The sequence below is a fragment of the Salmo trutta genome, chromosome 21 (assembly GCF_901001165.1).
Source record: "Salmo trutta chromosome 21, fSalTru1.1, whole genome shotgun sequence".
Taxonomy (NCBI): domain Eukaryota; kingdom Metazoa; phylum Chordata; class Actinopteri; order Salmoniformes; family Salmonidae; genus Salmo; species Salmo trutta.
The window spans coordinates 5,219,675-5,234,170 of NC_042977.1; the positions used below are offsets into that span (position 1 = coordinate 5,219,675).

General features: G+C 42.1%; 1 protein-coding gene across 1 annotated transcript; it reads left to right on the forward strand.

Moving 5' to 3' along the window:
• The first annotated feature begins 231 nt into the window (after positions 1 to 231).
• Positions 232 to 13,374, forward strand: crfb16 (cytokine receptor family member B16). Its single transcript, XM_029703998.1, has 7 exons — positions 232 to 809; positions 2,155 to 2,278; positions 3,130 to 3,320; positions 4,189 to 4,313; positions 8,757 to 8,910; positions 11,515 to 11,666; positions 11,838 to 13,374. Exons 1-7 carry the CDS (start codon positions 746 to 748, stop codon positions 12,018 to 12,020), a joined length of 993 nt encoding a protein of 330 aa, XP_029559858.1. The 5' UTR covers positions 232 to 745; the 3' UTR covers positions 12,021 to 13,374.
• The last annotated feature ends 1,122 nt before the right edge of the window (positions 13,375 to 14,496 follow it).

Consider the following 14,496-nt stretch of genomic DNA (forward strand, 5'->3'; position numbering starts at 1 on the left):
ATTATCTGGGTGATTTTCTTTCTAGGTGCACTGCCCCCCCCCCAAAATTAGAATTTCAGGTCGCACCAAAAAAGTAATTAGGAGCATATGCGACCAAAATGGTCACACTTTATAGCCCTACGCGCACGCACACACTCACACACAGTTATGGGATCATAACCAGTCTGACAGGCTTAATCATATTTTCACCCTCAGCATCCAGCCAAGCCATACCAGTCATTCTTTTAGACTCGCATCAGCACATCACACCCTTCCTCTCTCAAACACACACACACTTTTATAAACAGCTTTACCTACATAACCACTCTCTCAGACGCACCCTAAAATGCAATTGATATGGCTTTCACATAAAAACACACATTTATAACAACACTATTTATGTATTTTCACAAACACATTCTGAGGTCATATTACACTGCGAGCCTTTTATAGGAGACACAGCGGGAAGCAAAGGGAGTATGGCAGAGGAACCATCACAAGGACCGAGAAGAGTGCTAGGATCACAGTCATAGGTCCGAGGAAAGTTTGAGTTACAGTTGGTATAACAGTCTGCAGTGATCATGTTACAGTCGCAACAAGAACGATCAATGGACAACGCGATGACTATATTGCAAACATAAAAGCAGTGATCACACTATTCCGGGATTGTTTGTATTACGATCAAATTAGTGGTGAGAGACGGGCAACACAGTGATTGCACACTTCATCACAGCAGTGCTCCTACTCTTCTCCATACAGAGGGGCTATGAGACTGAGAAGGAGCTTTTTTGACAGCCAGTTTTTACTTGTCCTCAACATCGTCACAAACTGTAAGTACTGCAGCAACACACACTGTCCTGCTGTTTAACAGCATAGGAAGAAGTTGCCCCAAACTGCTGATGTAGGATCAGATATTATTTTCATCCCCCAATGGTTAAGGTTAGCATTGGGGTAGTGTGATTTGATCCTAGATCTGTTAGATCACAGTTATCCTATTTACAGTATGTTCATTTCTAAATGTTATACTGTACATGGAACCAATGGAAAAGAAAGTAATAGACAGCAGAAGCAGAAAAGTGAAGTATAAGGTGTTGTATCCTGATATGGGTATGTCATCCAAGGTGGTGGACGATGACCATGGGAATACATTTATGTTCTCATGTGCCAGATTCATTATTTTGATTTTTTTAAAGTATCATTATTTAACTAGGCAAGTCTAGGCAAGTCAGTTAATAACAAATACCATTAGCATAAGTGAAACCAGAAACATAGGTGAGAACTGCTGTAGGGTATATCAGTGGAGGCTGCTGAGGGGAGGACAGCTCATGATAATGGCTGGAACGGAGTGAATGAATGCCATCAAATACCTGGAAACCATCTGTTTAATGTATTTTATACCATTCCACTAATTCTGCTCCAGTCATTACCACGAGCCACGTCCTCCCCAATTAAGGTGCCACCAACCTCCTGTGGTGTAAATATATATAACACGTCCATCAAAGGTAGATGACAATTAACATGTTCTGAAGGAGAAAAACTGAATTTTGCCTGAGGGAGAGGGTGCAGCACACAGTTAATGCCCTGGCTGACATAATTGGAAACTTGAGATTCCTCCGTGTGTGTGTCACAGGATATCTAACACTTTTTACCCTAGGCTAAACCACTTGCAAGTGGGTTTAGAATGCTGTGAATGTGTTTACATGTGTGCTAAAGCATTTGTGCACTTAAATCTACAGTATGTGTTTGTGAACAAGACAACAGGGCTTCTGTGTGCTTAGAACATGTATTCATCTAAAGACTGGATTCTGTCAAACTTGCACTGATCAAGGAAAGATAGACACATAGCACTCACTCATACCAAAGACTGTAAAAATGGGAGCTGATGCGTCTTTGCTTTGCACTCAGCATTCCCGTCCTGTCCAGGGGGTGTACTTGTACATCCAGCTGCCTCACGCTACAGAAACAGGAGATGGGTTTCTGCTACTACGAGCTGTTCCGGCTTGCACAAGCCAAAAGTTTGACACTTAATCAGCTTGGAATATTGCAGATCGTTATTTTTTAGCAAGGGGCTATGTATTAATAGTGGACTTGATCACTGTTGTAGGCATGTCTGTTTGTCAAACACCTAATCACATTGCATAGTTTTATATTTACTGTTTATCTGTTTAATTTCAGATGCCTGGCTGCTGCCATCCCCGTGGAGAATTTCCATGGAGTCTGTAAACATGAGGCACTTGCTCAAGTGGCGCCGTCAACAGTCTCCTTGCAGTTCTATCACCTACTCTGTGCAGTTCCAGGGGTGAGTCAATCACTTCTGAAACATCACAGGAATGTTCAGACACATTGACGAGAATACTGCTGTTCCCAATTCTGCTACATGGACTTTCTCGGACTTTTTCACTTTCATCCTTTTACTCTCGCTGATTGGCGGTGAACTGTACACTGAGAATGCAGCCCAGGCAGTGGGCTAAAAACCTGTAACAATTGAATTAGATGAGACACCGTCTCATCTAAATTACCACCCCCTGTTGCTAAATAGCACCAGTTGTGACATTTGTCTCTTCTTAAACCAGACGCAACGTCCTCTAAAATAGTCATAAATTGTGTGATGTCTCAAAAACGTCAGTTTTATCAATGCCCATGAGAAGGAGGCAATTATACAAATATTAGGTAAACAGCGCAATGTTACACTTGCTAATTGCGAGCTGCAGTATTTTTTTATTTACAAGACACTTTTATCCAGAGCGACTTATAGTTTAAGGTAGCTAGATGAGACAACCACATATCACATTCATAGTAAGAAAACCTTTTCCTCAATAAAGCAGCTTTCTTACTATGACTGTGCTATGTGGTTATCTCACCTAGCTCTGGATAACAGCATCTTCTAAATGACAAAAATGTCAAATGTAAATAAAAAGAATGGAGACGTCACACTATTTGTTATTACTTTTTTAGAGGACATTGCGTCTGGTTTACGAAGGGGGTGGTAACTGAGAAGACGTAAAGGGTAGTTAACCACAAGCATGTGAAAATATGAAACATTCCTGTCAAAAATATTTATCATGCAGACAAACAAAAGGACAATAAACACTGGCTCTGGGTATAATGTGTCAATATGAGCTGGCTAATGTATTTCCATGTGTTCTGTAGGGAATTTGAGCTGACGATCTTGAATGGAAGTTGGGAGGACGCGGTTGGTTGTCAGCAGGTCACACGGACGGAGTGCGACCTGACCTTTGACCTTGGTTCTGACTCAGACTACAGCATCCGCGTGCGGACAGAGTGCGGAAGGCGTGTGTCACCGTGGGCTGAGCTCGGGAGGCCATTCAACAGGAGAGAGAGTGAGTCATTGTGGGATATCTACGTCCATATACTCTCTTTTGATGCCATGGCAATAGTTGATTTTATGATTTTTACATTCATTTTTAGCATTCCTTCATCCATCCAAGGAAAATAAGACAAACTGGAGATATTATAAACATGAATTAATCTATACAGCATTTGTACTAACATTAGCTGAAGACAAAACACTTACCCAAGTGCACAACAGCCATACAAAATGCCAAAACATTTAAACAAGCGGCCTTCTGGTCATCATTATGACAATACAGTGTCCGATTAGTATGTGAAAATTAAAAAATGTTGTGCGTCTTAAATCCAGGATATAATACTTATTTCCAACCCTGTATCACAAATGATTGTGAATTAGACACAAATTGCTTATTGGAAATGGGTGTAATGTACACAAATGCTTTATGAAGAAAGAAAATTGCGTTGTGATGAAAATCCTGTAACACACACGAAAAAGTGGACTTTTTCATGTGCCTGTCACGAATTTCAAATAAGTAATTTGTGTCTATTTGTGATAGTGTGTTGCTTATTTCGGCTTTTCATCTAGGATAAATTTGCTGCACACTATTGAGGAAGAGAGTTGTCTTTTCAGACCAACATGTGTTTGACTACAGCTGATAATCAGATAAGGGAATGCTGACAGGCTGTACCAAAATGAAGGAATGGCGGGGAACAACCTAATTTCACATTAGATGAAGCCTTCTCAGTATGCATGAGCGTAGTATGTTTCTATTTCTTCCGTTTTTACTAAACAGTATGTTCTAGGTTGTATGGTTAGCACACAGTATGTATTAGGCAAGAACAATTTCAGACACAGCCTATGTTTGTAACGTACTATGACTTTCATCTTCCACACAGCAATCCTGACAGTGCCAGCTATAACTTTGACCACCATGGGTGATGCCCTTCAGGTGACTTTCAAAGGCCTCCCCCTGACCGTGGGAGTGACTGTGACTATCTGGAAGAGAGGCGAGTTGGTCAGGGTGAGGATATGACATGTACAGTATATTATAGTCTTGCAGGGATTTTTCTGCCATTGAAATCCTTTGGCGGGCCTCTAAGCGTTTTTTTGGGTCACCTAAGTTCAAACAGTGTAAAAAAAAAAAAGATACAAAATAAGATACAAAAAAATACAAATAATTACCAAAATAAAAGCTAGACAGTCAGGGAGAATTGAAAATTCAAAAAGCAATGAATCTTTTGATTTTGTTGTTATGTTTGTGCAAAAGAACACAATATCGGCCATGGAAAAATGCATAGAATTGCAGGAAATTAGCTTTAAAACAGCAAAAGAAAAATGCTTTCCTCTCCATGGCAGAATATGTAGTATTGCAGGAAATTAGATTTAAAACAAAAAAAAACTTATCTCAGCTCCATGGACAAATTTGTAGAGTTGCAGGAAATTGCCATAAAAATGTTCAAATGTATCTACACCACCAAGACGGAGACCTCAAAAATGTTCTCTAAAATTCATCCGCCCCTACGGGACAACAGTGGCCATTGCCACGCCCCCTGCCACACCTAACACCTAAGCCCCTTTTTGATCTAGAGCAGTGGTTCCCAAACTTTTTATAGTCCCGTATCCCTTCAAACATTCAACCTCCGCTGTGTATCCCTTCAAACATTCAACCTTTGCTGTGTATCCCTTCAAACATTCAACCTCCTCTGAGTATCCCTTCAAACATTCAACCTCCTCTGTGTATCCCTTCAAACATTCAACCTCCTCTGTGTATCCCTTCAAACATTCAACCTCCGCTGTGTATCCCTTCAAACATTCAACCTCCGCTGTGTATCCCTTCAAACATTCAACCTCCGCTGTGTATCCCTTCAAACATTCAACCTCCGCTGTGTATCCCTTCAAACATTCAACCTCCTCTGAGTATCCCTTCAAACATTCAACTTCCTCTGTGTATCCCTTCAAACATTCAACCTCCGCTGTGTATCCCTTCAAACATTCAACCTCCGCTGTGTATCCCTTCAAACATTCAACCTCCGCTGTGTATCCCTTCAAACATTCAACCTCTGTGTATCCCTTCAAACATTCAACCTCCGCTGTGTATCCCTTCAAACATTCAACCTCCGCTGTGTATCCCTTCAAACATTTAACCTCCGCTGTGTATCCCTTCAAACATTCAACCTCCGCTGTGTATCCCTTCAAACATTCAACCTCCGCTGTGTATCCCTTCAAACATTTAACCTCCTCTGTGTATCCCTTCAAACATTCAACCTCCGCTGTGTATCCCTTCAAACATTCAACCTCTGCTGTGTATCCCTTCAAACATTCAACCTCCGCTGTGTATCCCTTCAAACATTCAACCTCCGCTGTGTATCCCTTCAAACATTCAACCTCTGTGTATCCCTTCAAACATTCAACCTCCTCTGTGTATCCCTTCAAACATTCAACTTCCTCTGTGTATCCCTTCAAACATTCAACCTCCGCTGTGTATCCCTTCAAACATTCAACCTCCTCTGTGTATCCCTTCAAACATTCAACCTCCTCTGTGTATCCCTTCAAACATCGAACCTCCTCTGTGTATCCCTTCAAACATTCAACCTCTGTGTATCCCTACAAACATTCAACCTCCGCTGTGTATCCCTTCAAACATTCAACCTCCACTGTGTATCCCTTCAAACATTTAACCTCCTCTGTGTATCCCTTCAAACATTCAACCTCCGCTGTGTATCCCTTCAAACATTCAACCTCCGCTGTGTATCCCTTCAAACATTCAACCTCCGCTGTGTATAACTTCAAACATTCAACCTCCCCTGTGTATCCCTTCAAACATTCAACCTCCGCTGTGTATCCCTTCAAACATTTAACCTCCTCTGTGTATCCCTTCAAACATTCAACCTCCGCTGTGTATCCCTTCAAACATTCAACCTCCTCTGTGTATCCCTTCAAACATTCAACCTCCTCTGTGTAGCCCTTCAAACATTCAACCTCCTCTGTGTATCCCTTCAAACATTCAACCTCCTCTGTGTATCCCTTCAAACATTCAACCTCCGCTGTGTATCCCTTCAAACATTCAACCTCCTCTGAGTATCCCTTCAAACATACAACCTCCTCTGTGTATCCCTTCAAACATTCAACCTCCTCTGTGTAGCCCTTCAAACATTCAACCTCCGCTGTGTATCCCTTCAAACATTCAACCTCCTCTGTGTATCCCTTCAAACATTCAACCTCCGCAGTGTATCCCTTCAAACATTCAACCTCCTCTGTGTATCCCTTCAAACATTCAACCTCCTCTGTGTATCCCTTCAAACAGTCAACCTCCTCTGTGTATCCCTTCAAACATTCAACCTCTGTGTATCCCTTCAAACATTCAACCTCCGCTGTGTATCCCTTCAAACATTCAACCTCCTCTGTGTATCCCTTCAAACATTCAACCTCCGCTGTGTATCCCTTCAAACATTCATCCTCCAGCTGCGTACCTCCTCTAGCACCAGGGCACTTTCAAATGTTGTTTTTTGCCATCATTGTAAGCCTGCCACACACACTATACGATACATTTATTAAACATAAGAATAAGTGTAATAATAAATAATAAATAAATTTGCTCTTTATTTAACCATCTTACATATAAAAGGTGAGCCTGGTTTGGCATATTGGGTTCACCTGGTGTATGACTATTTAGGTCCTCTGGGAACTGGGCTGGTTGCTCAGGTCTCTTGTTTTGTTTAGTGATTATTGTGCCAGTGCGTTGTTTTTTAAATATTTTTTTATATATATTTATTTTTGTATTTTTTTTGACTGTGTAAGCTTCAGTAAATGTTCTGGATTTATCCTCACCTCTGCCTGCTGTGTTTCTCTGGACCTGGGTCCAAGTTTGTACGAGACTTATTGTCACAATTTCGATGAGGCTCTCTTGTTCAGATATCGGTAAGTGGACTGGAGGCAGGGCATGAAAGGGATAATGAATCCAGTTGTTTGTGTGGTCCGTTTCAGGAAAGTACCTGCGTAATTGCACACCCAACTCACTCAGGTGCTTCGCTATATCACATTTGACATTGTCTGTAAGCTTGAGTTCATTTGCACACAAAAAAATCATACAATGATGGAAAGACCTGTGTGTTGTCCTTGTTAATGCAGACAGACAAGAGCTCCAACTTCTTAATATAGCCTCAATTATGTCCGGCACATTGAATATAGTTGCGGAGAGTCCCTGTAATCCTAGATTCAGATCATTCAGGCGAGAAAAAACATCACCCAGATAGGCCAGTCGTGTGAGAAACTCATCATCATGCAAGCAGTCAGACAAGTGAAAATTATGGTCAGTAAAGGAAACTTTAAGCTCGTCTCTCAATTCAAAAAAACATGTCAATACTTTGCCCCTTGATAACCAGCGCACTTCTGTATGTTGTAAAAGCGTTACATGGTCGCTGCCCATATCATTGCATAGTGCAGAAAATACACAAGAGTTCAGGGCCCTTGCTTTAACAAGGTTAACCATTTTCACTGTAGTGTCCAAAACGTCTTTCAAGCTGTCAGGCATTCCCTTGGCAGCAACAGCCTCTCGGTGGATACTGCAGTGACCCAAGTGGCGTCGGGAGCAACTGCTTGCACGCGCGTTCGCGTTACCACTCCACTATGTCTCCCTGTCATGGCTTTTGACCACCAAAGTCCATTTGATGTCACAAAACTGTCCAGTACTTTAAAAATATAATCTCCTGATGTCCTGGTTTCCAGTGGTTTGCAGAAGAGGATGTCTTCCTTAATTGACCCCCCAAAAACGTAACAGACATATACCAGGAGCTGCGCCCGGCCCGCCACATCTGTTGACTCATCCAGCTGTAACACATAGAATTCACTAGCTTGTATGCGAAGCAGTAATTGTTTCAAAACATCTCCTGCCATATCACGGACGCGTCGTGAAACAGTGTTGTTTGATGAAGGTTTGTCTGTATCGATTTTTTTTGGCCTTTTCCCCTGCATTTTCCCAGCCGTATCTGCGGCAGCAGGAAGAATTAAGTCCTCCACAATAGTATGGGGCTTTCCTGTCCTAGCCACTTCTTATTAATGGTATCTGTTTTTTTATTCATGTCTTACTACTCGAAAGTCGTTTTATTCTCACTCAAAAAACTCCTGTGGCTTATAAACGGACTGTTTGAAAATGTGAAATAAAAGTTTTACATGTGAATCACATTTTTATTTAGCGTACCCCCGATGGCGTTGCACATACCCCTGGGTTGGGAATACCCCCAGTTTGGGAATACCTGATCTAGACAACCCTGTCATGTATTGTGTGTTGGGAGAGATTGGAGCTTGTTGTGTGGGGGATGCCTAGGGATTGGAGCAAGGGATTGGTTTGGAATTGGTCCTAAAGGTGACCCGCTAGGTAGAACGATAATGACCTCCTCCTATAAAACTCACTTCAAGCAGTGTTTGAGTTCTCTTCAGCAGCGTCTCACTGTGCTCTGTCTTCTAGGGCAAGTCCTCCTTGCGTGTGATCACAGTGCAACAGAATCCGCTCCACATCGACGCCCTGCAGGAGGGAGCAGTGTACTGCGTCAAAGCCCAGGCCCATCTAGACACCCACAGCAAAAGCAGCAGCACTGACACACAGTGTGTCTCCATCACAGGTGGGCTGCAAATGATAATACACACTCATAGACACACACATACAGTACATCTGCATGTGCTCACATATTCTGTTAAATTTATTGATCATTTATTGATCCTTCAAACCAGATAGACCTTTGGCAATTGGTCCTTCGAGACACATATGGCCTTTTTTAACACACACACTGATCGGTCAACGGTATACTTTGCCATTATGTGTACCATGGAAAGAGATCCAAAACATAACGTCTTGTATCTATTTCACGTGCGCATACATTTCAAACACACACCAACCACACACACATATGGATTCTCGATCATCTCTGTGCACTTTGTAACTGTTCTAGCTTTATACTGGAAGAGTAATGCATACAAAATCTGCAAATCATGGAAACATAACCTTGTGATGGATACAGATGCCTTGACTTTTTCCACATTTTGTTACCTTAAAGCCTTATTCTAAAATTGATTAAATCGTTTTTTTCCCTGATTAAAAATAAAGAAAAGAAAAATAAATACCTTATTTACTACTACTTTGCTATGAGACTCAAAATTGAGCTCAGGTGCATCCTGTTTCCATTGATCATCCTTGAGATGTTTCTACAACTTGATTGGAGTCCACCTGTGGTCAATTCAATTGATTGGACATGATTTGGAAAGGCACACACCTGTCTATATAAAGTCCCACAGTTGACAGTGCATGCCAGAGTCAAAAACAAGCCATGAGGTCGAAGGAATTGTCTGAGTGGAAGGGTACCCAAACATTTCTGCAGCATTGAAGGTCTCCACATTCCTGCAGTAAGTCTGGTGTGTTTGGACCATTCTAGTTGTTGGTGATGTGGACACCAAGGAACTTGAAGCTCTCAACCTGCTCCACTACAGCCCCGTCGATGAGAATGGGGGCGTGCTCGGTCCTCCTTTTCCTGTAGTCCACAATAATCTCCTTAGTCTTGGTTACGTTGAGGGATAGGCTGTTATTCTGGCACCACCCGGCCAGGTCTTTGACCTCCTCCCTATAGGCTGTCTCGTTGTTGTCGGTGATCAGGCCTACCACTGTTGCGACATCTGCAAATGTATTGATGGTGTTGGAGTCGTGCCTGGCCATGCAGTCGTGGGTGAACAAGGAGTACAGGAGATGACTCAGCACACACCCCTGGGGGGCTCCAGTGTTGAGGATCAGTGTGGCAGATGTGTTGCTACCTACCCTCACCACCTGGGGGCGGCCCGTCAGGAAGTCCAGGATCTAGTTGCAGAGGGAGGTGTTTAGTCCCAGGATCCTTAGCTTAGTGATGAGCTTTGAGGGTACTATGATGTTTAACACTGAGCTGTAGTCAATGAATTGCATTCTCACATAGGTGTTCCTTTTGTCCAGGTGGGAAAGGGCAGTGTGGAGTGAAATAGAGATTGCATCATCTGTGGATTTGTTTGGGCGGTATGAAAATTGGAGTGGGTCTAGGGTTTCTGGGATAATGGTGTTGATGTGAGCCATTACCAGCCTTTCATCATTCTTAAATCCATCATCCGTCATTCTTAAATGGAAGAAGTTTGGAACCACCAAGACTCTTCCTAGAGCTGGCCGCCTGGCCAAACTCAGCTGCAGAGTTTGGCCAAGAACCTGATGGTCACTCTGACAGAGCTCCAGAGTTCCTCTGTGGAGATGGGAGAACCTTCCAGAAGGACAACCATCTCTACACACTCCACCACACAGGCCTTTATGTTTGAGTGGCCAGACGGAAGCCACTCCTCAGTAAAAGGCACATGATAGCCCGCTTGCAGTTTTCCAAAAAGCACCTAAAGGACTCTCAGACCATGAGAAACAAAAATTCTCCGGTCTGATGAAACCAAGATGGAACTCTTGGGCCTGAACGCCAAGCGTCACATCTGGAGGAAACCTGGTGGTGGCAGCATCCTGCTGTGGGAGGGACTGGGAGACTAGTCAGGATTGGGGGAAAGATGAACGGAGCAAAGTACAGAGAGATCCTTGATGAAAACCTGCTCCAGAGCGCTCAGGACCTCAGACTGGGGCTAAGGTTCACCTTCCATCAGGACAATGACCCTAAGCACACAGCCAAGTCAACACGAGTGGCTTCTGGACATGTCTCTGAATGTCTGAGTGGCCCAGCGAGAGCCCAGACTTGAACCCGATCAAACATCTCTGGAGAGACCTGAACATAGCTGTGTAGCAACACTCCCCATCCAACCTGGCAGAGCTTGACAGGATCTGCAGAGAAGAATGGGAGAAACTCCACAAATACAGGTGTGCCAAGCTTGTAGCATCATACCCAAGAAGACTCGAGGCTGTAATTGCTGCTAAAGGTTCTTCAACAAAGGACTGAGTAAAGGGTCTGAATACTTATGTAAATGTGATATCTGTTTTTTTCCCATAACTTTGCAAAGATGTCTGTAAAGCTGTTTTTTCTTTGTCATTATGGAGTATTGTGTGTAAATTGATGGATAAAATGTTTTTAATCCATTTTAGAATAAGGCTGTAACATAACAAAATGTGGAAATATTCAAGGGGTCTGAATTCTTTCCAAATGCACTCTATTGCGCTCTCATGCTACATTAAGGCTGTATACTTCACCTTAATAACAGTAAGACAAATATTGTCACTGTGTTCAAAGGTCCTGGACCTACCTGGCTGAAGCCCACTACAGTGACTGTTATCGTGGTGATATTGGCCGGCCTGGTGTTTTTTCTCTCTTGGTCAGTAACCCACTGTAGCCCAGAGGCCTGCTACGCCTATTTCCGCAAGGAGCCACAGCCCACTGCACTGGTGAGTCCTGCAATGATTGGTCATTATCGCTCTCTCTCTCTCTGCCCATGCAAGGCACTGTTGAGCATGAGTTCAGTGCCTGTAGACGTATTGTAAACATTTATGTTTTCAAAGGAGACCCAAATACAATTGCAATCTCTCTCTCTTTTTCTCGGTTCCTGGTATCTGTAGCTTCTTGATTGGCCGCTCACAAGAGTCAAGATCTATCCCCAAGATGAGCTTCGTGAGCCAATCCATGCCGTCCTTTTAACTGCGCAGCAAAGAGTAATGAGCAGCCGTGAGCCATCCAGTCAATTGGATAAGTGGACACAATCTATATGTTCAGAAGGCACAGACAGACCATATCAAGTTTGATTGATACTGTAGGTTAATAAGAATGGTCAGAAGTGATGAGTCTGGATTGGAGAAGTCAGGAGGCCGGCAGTTGTTCAGAGGGAGACAGAAGGGTCCTGTGTGGCTCAGTTGGTTAGGGCAATGACGCTTGTAACTCCAGGGCTGTGGGTTCGATTCCCATGGGGGACCAGTATGAAAAGTGTATGCACTCACTTCTGTAAGTATGACAAATGTCAATGTAAAATGTAGTATTTGTGTTCTAGATAAGTCAGAGATGTATATGGGTGATTCTACAGAATTGGTGCAAATTGTAGTCCCACCCCAAAAAAACTTAAGTCTCCAAATGCCCCCTATCCTAAACAGGTTAGGAACTTTGTTTACATCATGATATGTTCTACTTCAGTCTAAGACCATAACAAAGTCATTGTTTATATACTATTTCTATTAACAGGTGGCTATTCCAAATCATGACTCCTAAACTCCATGTTTGAAAATAAAGCAATGAAGGATTTTAGTAATTTATTTCAGTAGAACATCTTGACTTGTTTTATTGAAGATACTGATCTAATTATTAGTTAAGTTTTAAAGTTTAAAAATAAACACATTTTCAAGTGATCTCACTACCGAAATACACACTAAAAGCCTGTAGAATGAATGTGCCTTAAGCCGCACCCCTACAACTATCACCAGGTGATGGGATTGCACCCCTCTACGTGGCCACATTGTGAGTAGTGTGTTTGCAAAGATTTGAGAAAACTAGTGAGCAAGTTGGTAAATCTTCATGTATTTTTAAGAAGTGTCACTACCTATCTAATATATCAACAAATATGTAAAGTACGGTTTTGGGACAAAAATATACAGTATGTTTGCTGGGATGTACATCTGTCCAAATGAAAGATCGCCCTCCATATGTTAGCTATGGGGATTCTTTATTGAAGTCCAAAATAAGTCACAATTGTCCAAACTGAAATGGTCACAACCCAAACAATTGACACCATTAACGATGCGTGGGTCAGCTGTTTGTTCACTTACACCAGCCCGCAATTGGTAATAACCCTATTAGACTATATGTGACAAATGTACCTTTTTAGATAGGCCTATGTTTCTGCTTATAATTTTAGACATTTTTGTAGGCATTTTGGGAGTCAACTAGCCTATATTTAGATACATGCAGCTTCTCTTCTATCATTACTTGTTGCCCTAGAATACTAAATAAACCCTTGCTCACCTGAAGTTCTCTTTCGTCTCTTCTCTCACGCAAAACGTCCCCAAAGATGTTTACGGACCAGGGAGAAAATGAAATAAGATTGTCTGTGCAAAATGTTCAAATGACATCAGTTGGACAGTTTTCAGGAATTAAAAGCTGTGAAAACTACCCAACATGTTTCTGATCAAGTGTCAGTTTGGCTTGGATGCATATTTTGTGGTTGAAATACAATCAGCTTTTATGATGCTGATAAAGATGGCACCTTTACAGACGGTATCTAAGCGTGCGTTCATTCTCTCAAGATACTGAAATAAATCATATTTCTTGACTCCATAGTCAAAATGTACATTTGGTATATAATTTTACTGCAAGAAATGCTTAATTGTGCAGGAGTTAACATTATGTTAGGCTACGTGAGAGGTTATAAACCTACAGTCAGTGTCCAGACTTCAGTTACTTCTATTGAACCCATTTGAACAGTAGCCTACAGTTCCCTTGATGTGCCATTTTGAAGTCCCGTCTTGTGACTGTCAAATGTGTATAGCGCCTCACAATCATCACACATAACATAGCCGGTCGGCACTGCTTTTACCACTTCACCAAATCTTTCCCAAACATCAGGCTGCTGTTCCAGCCCTCCCTTTCTATATATTTTAAATTCTCGATTTCGCAGCTTTTCTCTTATTGAATTAAACGCCAACATTGTCCTTATTGCCTCAGTGGATTGACCTTAACCTGTTCTGCCCAAGTTCCCAAAAGTATTAGGCAATTGGTGTTTATTTGGCGAGTGTACAGATAGGCCCTAAGCTTAGGTTACACACTAGCGCAAGGGACTGAGGGTTTTCAGTCAATCTGTGCATCATTAGACACCATAGAGATATATAGAGGTCTCATCTTTGTATCTGTGCCATTATGGCATTTATGACAGCCTCAATGGTGGTACTCGTGCTATCTCCATTTTAAAGTAGCATGCACCATGCTCTACCAACTGAGCTACAGAGGACCACCATGTGGGTAGTGGACAAGTACATACTTCAGCAAAAGGGTAGAGTATTGAGATGCAAAAACAATCAACTCAGGATAATGTTGAACATTTACAGTGAAATTCTCCCAGAAATCAAAATGTTTAAACTATACATTTGTACATAAAATATATTTTTTTCAAATTGGTAACAACATTAACATCACGTTAACAACAGACTTGGCAATAGAAGCAAGAACAGTTAACACATATGTAACCAAATAAGAGCATAATTACAACCCTGATTCAGAGGGGTTTGGTTAAACGCA